General features: G+C 44.3%; 1 protein-coding gene across 4 annotated transcripts in view; it reads left to right on the forward strand.

Annotated features, from left to right (window-relative positions):
* Positions 1 to 9,910, forward strand: part of LOC144672853 (A-type potassium channel modulatory protein KCNIP1) — a 222,607-nt gene extending 212,697 nt beyond the window's left edge. For all 4 annotated transcript variants that reach the window (XM_078534834.1, XM_078534836.1, XM_078534837.1 and 1 more), the window contains 2 exons: positions 5,254 to 5,316; positions 9,863 to 9,910. In XM_078534834.1, the coding sequence (XP_078390960.1) occupies positions 5,254 to 5,316; positions 9,863 to 9,910 (111 nt within the window). The remainder of the gene's footprint in view (positions 1 to 5,253; positions 5,317 to 9,862) is intronic.
* The last annotated feature ends 633 nt before the right edge of the window (positions 9,911 to 10,543 follow it).

The following is a 10,543-nucleotide window of genomic DNA, read 5'->3' on the forward strand; positions in this document are numbered from 1 at the left end:
AGCTGTTCTTCAGAATATGGACAATACTGGCAAGACCAGCATTTATTGCCTAACCCAAATTACACAGAAACTTAGAAACTCGGAGCAGGAGTAGGTCATTCGGCCCTTCGAGCCTGCTCCGCCATTCAATATGATCTTGGCTGATCCTCTATCTCAACACTGTACTCCCACTCTCTCCCCATGCCCCTTGATGCCTCTAGGGTCCAGAAATTTATTTATTTCTTAAATATATTCAGTGACTTGGCCTCCACAGCCTTCTGTGGTAGAGAATTCCACACGTTTACCACCCTCTGAGTGAAGAAGTTTCTCCTCAGCTCAGTCCTAAATGGCCTGCCCTGTATCCTGAGACTGTGACCCCTTGTTCTAGACCCCCCTACCAGAGGCAACATCATCCCTGCATCCAGCCTGTCCAGCCCTGTCAGAGTTTTCTATGTTTCAATGAGATCCCCGCTCATTCTTCTAAACTCCAGTGAATACAGGCCTAATCGGCCCAATCTCTCCTCATACATGACAATCCTGCCATCCCAGGAACCAGTCTGGTGAGCCTTCGCTGCACTCCCTCTATGGCAAGTATATCCTTTCTTAGGTAAGGAGACAAACACTGCACGTAATACTCCAGGTGTGATCTCACCAAGGCCCTAGTCAGCTGCAGTAAGACAGCTTGCTCCTGTACTCAAGTCCTCTCGCAATGAATGCCAACATACCATTTGCCTTCTTAACCACTTGCTGCACCTGCATGCTTGCTTTCAGTAATTGGTGTACAAGGGCACCTAGGTCCCTTTGCACATCAACATTTGCCAATCTATCACCATTTAAATAATACTCTGCCATTCTGTTTTTCCTACTGAGGTGGATAACTTCACACTTATCCGCGTTATACTGCATCTGCCATGTATTTTCCCACTCACTCAACTTGTCTAAATTGCCTTGAAGCCTCTTAACATCCTCCTCATCGCTCACATTCCCACCAAGTTTTGTGTTGTCAGCAAACATGGGAATATTACATTTGGTTCCCTCATCCAAATCACAAAAATATATTGTGAATATCTGGGGCCAAAGCACTGATCCCTGCAGTACCCCACTAGTCACAGCCTGCCATTCCAAAAAAGACCCATTTATTCCTACTCTCTGTTTCCTGTCTGCTAACCAATTCTCAATCCACACCAATATATTACTCCTAATCCCATGTGCTTTAATGTTACACACTAACCTCTTATGTGGGATTTTATCAAAGGTTTTCTGAAAATCTAAATACACCACATCCACTGGTTCTCCCTTATCTATTCTGCTAGTTACATCCTCAAAAAAACTCCAGTAGGTTTGTCAAACATGATTTCCCTTTCATAAATCCATGATGATTTTGTCTAATCCCGTTGCTATTTTTTAAATGTCCTGTTATCACATCCTTTATAATAGACTCTAGCATTTCCTCCACAACTGATGTTAGGCTGACTGATCTGTAATTTGCTGTTTTCTCCCTCCCTCCTTTTTTAAATAGTGGGGTTATATTTGCCACCCTCCAATCTGCCGGGACTGTTCCAGAATCCACAGAATTTTGGAAGATGACAACTATTTCCACTATTTCCACACATCCACTATTTCCATGGCCACCTCCTTTACTACACTGGGATGTAGATTATAAGGCCCTGGGGATTTATTGGCTTTCAGTCCCATTAATTTCTCCAGAATTGTTTTTTCAGTAATACTAATTTCCTTCAATTCCTCCTTCTCACTAGACACTTGATTCCCTCGTATTCCTGAGAAGTTATTTCTGTCTTCCTCCATGAAGACAGAACTAAAGTAGTTGCTTAATTGCCCTGCCATTTCCTTGTTCTCTGTTATGGTATGTTGGCCTTCATAGCCAGAGGGTTCGAGTACAGGAACAGGGATGTCTTGCTGCAATTGTACAGGGCCTTGGTGAGACCACACCTGGAATATTGTGTACAGTTTTGGTCTCCTTATCTGAGGAAGGATGTACTTGCTACAGAGGGAGTGCAGCGAAGGTTTACCCAACTGATTCCTGGGACGGTGGGACTGACATATGAGGAGAGCTTGAGTTGGTTAGGATTATATTCGCTGGAGTTCAGAAGAATGAGGGGGGATCTCATAGAAACCTATAAAATTCTAACAGGACTAGACAGGTTAAATACAGGAATTCCAGCATCTGCAGTAGCTTTTAGCTTTTTGTTTTTAAATACAGGAAGGATGTTCCCGATAGTGGGAGAGTCCGGAACCAGGGGTCACAGTCTGAGGATATGGGGTAGACCATTTAGAAATGAGATGAGGAGAAATTTCTTCACCCAGAGAGTGGTGAGCCTCTGTGGAATTCGTTACCACAGAAAGTAGTTGAGACAAAAACATTGAAAGCTTTCAAGAAGGAGTTAGATATAGCTCCTGGGGTGAAAGGGATCAAAGGGTATGGGGAGAAAGCAGGAGCAGGCTATTGAGTTGGATGATCAACCATGATCATAATGAATGGTGGAGCAGGCTTAAAGGGCCGAATGGCCTACTCCTGCTCCTAGATTCTATGTTTCTATGTTATAAATTCTCCCGTTTCAGACTGTAAGGGACCTACATTTGTCTTCACTAATCTTTTTATTTTTATCGAATTATAGAAGCTTTTATAGTCCGATTTTATGTTCCTTTCAAGTTTACTCTCATACTCTATTTTTGACCTTAATCAATCTCTTGGTCCTCCTTTGCTGAATTCTAAACTGCTCCCAATCCTCAGGCTTGCTACTTTTTCTAACAACTTTATATGACCACTCTTTAGATCTAATACTATTCTTAATTTCATTTGTTAGCCATTGTTGGGCCACTTTCCCTGTTGTGTTTTTGAGCTAGAAAGGAATGTTTGCAATGCATACATTCATTCTTTAAATGTTAGCCATTGTCTATCGACCATCATGCCTTTTATTGAAGTTTCCCAATCTATGCTAGCCAATCATGCCTCATATCGTCATAGTTTCCTTTGTTAAGATTTAGGACCCTAGTTTCACATCAGATTACTTCATTTCCATCCTAATGAAGAATTCTATCATATTATGGTCACTGTTCCCTAAAGGACCCCGCACAACAAGATTATTAATTAAACCCTTTTCATTGCACAATACCAAACCTAGGATAGCCTGTTCCTTAGTCGGTTCCTCGACATACTGGTCTAAAAAGACATCTTGTATACACTCCAGGAATTCATCCACCACAGTATTATAGTGAATTTGGTTTCCCCAGTCTATATGCATAGTAAAGTCACCCATGATTACAGTAGCACCCTTACATGCACCTTACAGTTACATGCATCTCTAATTTCCTGTTTAATACCATCCCCTACCTGACCATTACTGTTTGGAGGCCTTTAGACAACTCCCACTAATGTTTTCTGCCCTTTGTTACTTCTTAGCACCACCCAGACTAATTCTACAATTAGATTTTGTGCTAATATCCTCTCTCACTATCACACTGATTTCATCCTTAGCTAACAACGCCACCCCACCTCTTTTTCCTTTTTGCCTGTCCTTCCTAAATATTGAGTACCCTTGGATATTCAGTTCCCAGCCTTGGTTATCCTGTAGCCATGTCTCTGTAATCACAATCATATTGTATCCATTTACATCTATGTGCGCTACCTTAATTTGTCTACCTTATTGCAAATGCTCCATGCATTCAGATACAGTGCCTTTAGACTTGTCTTTTTAACATTCTTACACATCTTTTTGTACAATGGCCTATTTGCTGCTGGCCCTTGTTTCCTCTGCCTTCCACTTTTGCCTTGTACTTTTCTGACTTTTGTTCCTATCTTTGATTCCCTCCCTTGTGTCTCCCTGCTCAGGTTCCCATCCCCCTGCCACCCTAGTTTAAACCCTCCCCCTCAGTACTAGCGAATACTCCTGCGGGGATATTGGTCCCGGACCTGCTGGGGTGCAACCTGTTCAGCTTGTACAGATCCCATCTTCTCCAGAATCAGTCCCAATGCCTCAGGAATCTAAATCCCTCCCTCCTACACCATCTCTCCAGCCTTGCATTCATCTGGTCTATTCGCCTATTCCTGATCTCACTAGCATGTGGCACTGGGAGTAATCCTGAGATGACTACCTTTGAGGTCCTGCTTTTTAATTTATTCCCTAGCTCCCTATATTCTGCTTTCAGGACCTGATCCTCTTTTTATCTATGTCACTGGTACCGATATGGACCACGACTTCTGGCTGTCCTTCCTCCCACTTCAGGATGTCCTGCAGCTGCTCAGTGACATCCTTGACCCTGGCACCAGGGAGGCAACATGCCATCCTAGTGTCAGGTCTGCGGCTGCAGAAACGTCTATCTGTTCCCCTTACAATAGAATCCCCTATCACTATTGCTCTCTCACTCTTTTTCACCCCCAATCCTGTGCAGCTGAGCCACTCGTGGTCCCATAGACTTGGCTCTTGCTCCATTCCCCTGAGAAACCATCTCCCCCAGCAGTGTCCAAAATGGAAAACCTGTTAGAGAGGGAGATGGCCCCAGTGGACTCCTGCACTACCTGCCCAGTGCTTTTACTCTGTCTGTCAGTCACCCATTCCCTTTATACCTGTGCACTCTACCTGTGGACCTGTTACACCTCACTGTATGTGCTATCCACGAAGATCTCAGCCCTACAGATGCTCCACAGTAACTCCAGCTGCTGCTCCAGATCCAAAACACAGATTTCAAGTAGCTGCAGCTGGAGACACTTCCTGCACGTGTCCCTGGAAGTGTCCCTGACTTCCCACATTGCACTGGAGGAGCATTCCACTTGGCCATTGCTCAGTTAAAGAAAGATTAGACTTTAGATAGAAATTAACCCTTAAAAGCCCCTCTCTCACCAAGCTTGAGAAGGTGGTGTTGAGCTGCCTTCTTGAACCACTGTACTCCATGTGGCATAGGTACACCCACAGTGCTGTTAGGGAGGGAGTTCCAGGATTTTGACCCAGCGACAGTGAAGGAATGGCGATATATTTGGTGACTTGTATATGATGGTGTTCCCCATGTGCCTCAGCCTTCATCATCCACTGTTGCTGAGCGTGAACTCAAATTCTCCAAGTCTCGATGGTGATCAGTAAACATGAGTAGATGAGTATTCTCATTCTATTTCATGGGCTCCATTTAGTGACAAGTTTCAAATTTAAAATTCCCTATGACTGTTTCATGCATGGAATGGACGGAGCAACAGAAGCTTTCTGTACAATTGCTCCTGAAAGGTTTCCAAATGATCTTTCATTTTAATCTTTACCTTCACAGAAAATGGACAAGAACAAAGATGGAGTGGTAACGATTGATGAGTTTATTGAATCCTGCCTTCAGGTAAGTGACTGTGTAAGACACATTCAGCCAGGCTGATAGCCACACCTACACACTGTCCACCTCTGCTTTATTTAGCTGGTGAACTCAGGGAGTGATAGACAGATTTTAAAATATGTGCTGCACACAGGAAGTTAACACCAGTCTTCAGGTGAAATGAAGGGATGGTTAGGCCAGAGTGCCCAGACTTAGTTCAATCCCCATTTTAAGATCACAGGAACTGAACTCCATAACTGTGTGCCACAACCTGAGCACAAAATTCACGGAATCCAGGGACAAACAGCCTGAATGTCATTTTCTCTCTCGGCTATCTCCAGTAATGAGTGGCAATTCATTCTGTCCTTGCTTATAAGTTTTTCAGTGCGGTGCAGTGTGGTGGGTAGAGTCCCTGCCTCTGAGCCAGAAGCTCGGGGTTTGAGTCCCACTCTGGGACTTGATGGCCACAGAAGGTGTATTCAGAAATCCTCCTGATGCACCTATGACAGGTGGTAACAGTGGGAGAGTTTCTTGGATCGCTAGAACCACATGGTAGCTGTAGCAAGAATAGCCTTCCTGTGTAACACACAGTTTCTTGCCACAGGATGTACTCCTCACTTTGACAAGCTACCAGACAGAGTTTTAAATTGCTGTTAACACGTCCCATTGTAAATACACCACCCCACAACCCTGGCCAGCAGCAGCACCACAGCTCCCCTACAGCCAGGAGGATATAATTACAATGTGACAGGTCTACCTAGGCAATTTCCATTCAAAATGTGGATGTAGAAATTTATAATTGGAAAGAATGAGAGGAGAGTATTTGAACATGAGCTTTTTAATTGTCAGGCACAAGAGGTGAAGGATTGAATGCAGTCATTGGATTAATAGGTTTACAGGGCTGGGAATCATTAGGGCTGGGATGATGGGACACTTCAATGTGGAAAGGCAGTGAAAAAGATAATATATAAATATTATTAAGAAATATGAAGGTAATGTCCAGAATATCAGAAGCACCTGGGGTTATATGTGCATAAATCATCAAAGGTGACAGGACAGGTTGGGAAAGTGCTTTAAAAGGCCTAGCAGTTCCAGGGCTTTATAAATAGCGGCTTTGCTTAACAAAAGCAGGAAAGTTACATTGAACCTTTATAAAGCACTGCTTTGTTTCAACTGGAATATTGTGTCTAATTCTGAGCACTGTACTTTAGGAAGGATGTGAAGGCAATAGAGAGAGTGCAGAAAAGATTCATGGGAATGGTTCCAGGGATGAAGAGCTTCAGTTATGGAGATAGATTGGAGAAGTTGGGACTATTTTCCTTAGTGAAGATCTGGCCTATGAAGGTCATGAGTAGAATCAGTATGGGTCGAAATTAGGAATAGCAAGAGTTAGAAAACACAGGCGGAAATAGTTTATAGGCCCCCTAACAGTAGTTATACTGTTGCACACAGCATTAAACAAGAAATTATCGGAGCTTGTAACAAAGCAAATCTAATAATTGCAGGGAACTTTAATCTTTATATCGACTGGGACAATCAAATTGGCAAGAGTGGCTTTGAAGATGAATAGAATGTTTTTGTGACAGTTTCTTGGAGCAATACATTGTGGAACCAACTAGAGATAAAGCTTTCTTAGACCTAGTATTGTGTAATGAAGCAGGGCGAATTAACAATGTTGTGGTAAAAGATTCACTGGGAAATAGTGATCATGATACCATTGAATTCCAAGCTAAGTTTGAAAGTGGCATATTCCAATCACAAACAAGGATCTTAAACTTAAAGCCAATTACATAAGTATGAGGGGAGAACTGGCTAAGGTTAATTGGGTAAATAGACTAAAAAATATGGAGATAAATGAACAGTGGGAAACATTTAATGAAACAATTCAAAACGTTCAACAAAAATACATTCTATTGAAAAACAAAAACTCAGCAAGAAAGACCCATCCATGGCTCACTCAGGAGGTGGAATCTATTATTAAAGAAGTCCTAACAACACACTTAGAAAAGCATAGTATGAATACAATAAGTCAACATGGTTTTACTAAAGGGAAATCCTGTTTGACAAATTTATTAGAGTTTTTTGAGTATGTAACTAGTAGGGTAGATAAAAGTGAACCAGTAGATGTCGTATACCTGGATTTCCAAAAGGCGTTTGATAAGGTCCCACACAAAAGGCTAATGGAAAGAAGGCTCATGGAGCAGAGGGTAATATATGAGCACGGATAGAGGATTGGTTAACAGACAGAAAGCAGAAAGTGAGCATAAACTTCAAATTGGCAGGCAGTGAATAGTGGAGTGCCATAATGATCAGTGCCGGGGCCTCAGCTATATACTATATATTAAATCTATATTATTGACTTAGATGAAGAGACAGACAGCCATGTATCTAAGTTTGCTGATGATACCAAACTAGGTGGGAAGGTAAACTGTGGGGAGGACACAGAGAGGCTGTAAAGATTATAGACAGGTTAAGGGAGTGGGCAACAAGATGGCAGATGAAGTACAATGTGGGGAAGCGTGAAGTTATTTACTTTGGCAGCAAGGATAGAAAAGCAGAATATTTTTTAAAAGGTGAGAAACTTGTGAGTGTTGATGTTCAAAGAGACTTGGGTGGCTCATACAAGGAACGCAGAGCATTGGAGATGGTACAGCGAAGGTTCACTAGATTGGTCCCTGGGATGAGGGGGTTGTCCTATGATGAGAGGCTGAGTAAATTGGGTTTATATTCTCTGGAGTTTAGAAGAATGAGAGCTGATCCCATTGAAACCTACAAGGTTCTGAAAGGGTGTGATAGGGTAGACGCTGAGAGATTGTTTCCTCTGGTCGGGGAATCTAAAACACGGGGCCACAGTCTCAGGATAAGGGGCCAATCATTTAGGACTGAGATGAGGAGAAATTCTTCACTCAAAAGGTTGTGAATGTTTGGAGTTCTCTGTCCCAAAGGGTTGTGGATGCTCCGTCATTGAATATATTTAAGGCTGGGATGGACAGGTTTTTGGTCCCTCTGGCAATCAAAGGAAATGGGGAGCGGACAGGAAAACGGAGTTGAATGGTTGAGCAGGCTCAATGGGCCATGTGATCTACACCTGTTCCCATCTCTTGTGTTCTTGTTCTTGAAGAGAAGGTTGACAGGAGGTTTAATAGAGATGTTCAAAATCATGTCAGTGGTTAGGATCTGGAATGCACTGCCTAAGATTCAACTGTGGCTTTCAAAAGGGAATCACCTAAAGAGAAAAAAAACCTCCAAGCTATGGGGAAAGGGTGGGGGTGTGGGGCTAGCTGAGCTGCTCTTGTGCAGAGCTAGAATGGATATGTTGGGCCAAATAGCCTCCTCCTGGGCTCTAACCATTCTATTCATCATTAGCCATTTTTCCAGGTCCAAGGAATCAATCCAGAACTTTCTATAAAGCAATCTGTCTGAAGCAAGGGCACATGGTGCTATAGAGAGAGAGAGAGACATGTGAAATGAGCTGAGTCATTCCCAGACCTCTGATCAATGTCAATACATCCCCATCCAGGAACCGCAGATAGCAACTGTGCAGATTGAGGAAGATGAGTGGCAGAGCAGATGGGGATGGGTTGGGGTGGGGAGCAGAAGAATGGGACGAATGGGGGAGGAGGAAAGCGGTGGAGGGGGAATGGGAGAGGAGGAGGAATGAGGAAGAGGGGCAGGAATAGGGGTGGAGGGAGAATGAGGAGGAGGAATGGGAATGGGGTGGAGGGGGAATGGGGGTTAAGAGGGAATGAGGTGGAGGAAGGGGAATGTGGGGATAGGGAAGGAATGGGTTAGGAGGGGGAATGCAACTATGGAGGGAATGGGGGTAGAAGGGAGCAGCGGGGACATGGAAGGGTGGGGGAATGGCGGAGGAGGGGAGAATAGTGGAGAGGGACTGGGGAGGAAGGAGAATGGAAGGGGGAAATGGGGGAGAAAGGAGACTGGGCGGGGGGGAATGGGGTTAGGAGGGAAAGGGGTGGAGGAGGGGAATGTGGGGGTAGGGGTTAGGGGAGAACTGGAGCAGGAGGGGGAATGGGGTCAGTAGGGAATGGGAGTGGAGGGGTGTAGCAGGGGCATGGAGGGATGTTGAGAAGGGGGAAACAGTGGAGTGAAGAGGAAAGGAGGGGTGAGGGAATTGTGAGGGTAGGGGCTAATGGAGGTGAAGGAGGGGGAAATGGGGGTAGTGGGAAATGGGGGTGGAGGAGGAGGGGGAATGGGAGTGTGGAGGAATGGGGATGGGGAGGTTGGAGGGATAAGGGGGGAGGGAATGGGGGTGGAAGGGAGTAGCAGCAGGAATGGAGGGGTAGGGGGAATGGAGCGAAGGAGGGGGGAGGACCTCTTTGTTGATAGTGACAAGTAGTGTGGATGGGCAAATGGCCACACCAGGTGAGATCAGTCACTGTGAAGAGGCTACAAATGGAGTCTTGGCCTTTCCTGAGCTGTGTGGGCCTCAGTCCAACTCCAATCTGACTGCCTATTGGCTGGTAATGGAGGCTGGTCCCTCCCTCTGCTGTGTGGCAATCTGTTTTCTGTTTAAACATTAATCACCTGCAACTCTGTCTCTTCCTCTACTTAGGATGAAAATATCATGAGATCTTTGCAGCTTTTTGAAAATGTTATGTAGCTGTTCAGATTGCGAAAATGGAGCTCCCAGGCTGAGAGATTTTAATGGGACAGTTTAAAAGAGGAGTTACACCTGGACCTGCCCCTCTATTTGTGCATGCCTCCTGCCTGAGTGACATATAGCCCGAGAGAGAATCCGCCACAACAATTTCCTACAAAAAGCCCATCAACTTGCAAAGAACTTCTCAAGAGCCAGTTTTGATTTTGTAAAGCGTGCTGCACTGTCGAGGTGTGTGAATGGGGATCATACAACTGGTCAGGGATCACATTCACAGCTGGTGTGTTACATCCTGAGTACAGTTCACAGTTCAAACTGGAAGCACAAGGACAGAGCCCTCGCTCACCACATTCAATTTGTCTCTCTTCCTTTCCCTTTCTTCTGTTTTTTATTCCTTTCTTTCTGCCTTCTTTCCCCTCATTTCTCACTTTCTCCCCAGTTCTCTCACTTTTTCCTTAATCCCCTCACCTATTCCTTTCGTTTTTCTCTCTTTTATTTCCCGTTTTCTCTCTCTCCCTTTCCCTGTGTTTCTCTCACTCCTTTCACTGTTTATTGTTCTCTGTTCTCATTTTCCCTTTGTTTCTTTCCTCTTCCTTCCTTCTTCCTGCATTTTTCTTGCTCATTCTCTCTCTCCTC

This window comes from Cetorhinus maximus, unplaced genomic scaffold (assembly GCF_964194155.1).
Source record: "Cetorhinus maximus unplaced genomic scaffold, sCetMax3.hap1.1 HAP1_SCAFFOLD_115, whole genome shotgun sequence".
Lineage (NCBI taxonomy): Eukaryota > Metazoa > Chordata > Chondrichthyes > Lamniformes > Cetorhinidae > Cetorhinus > Cetorhinus maximus.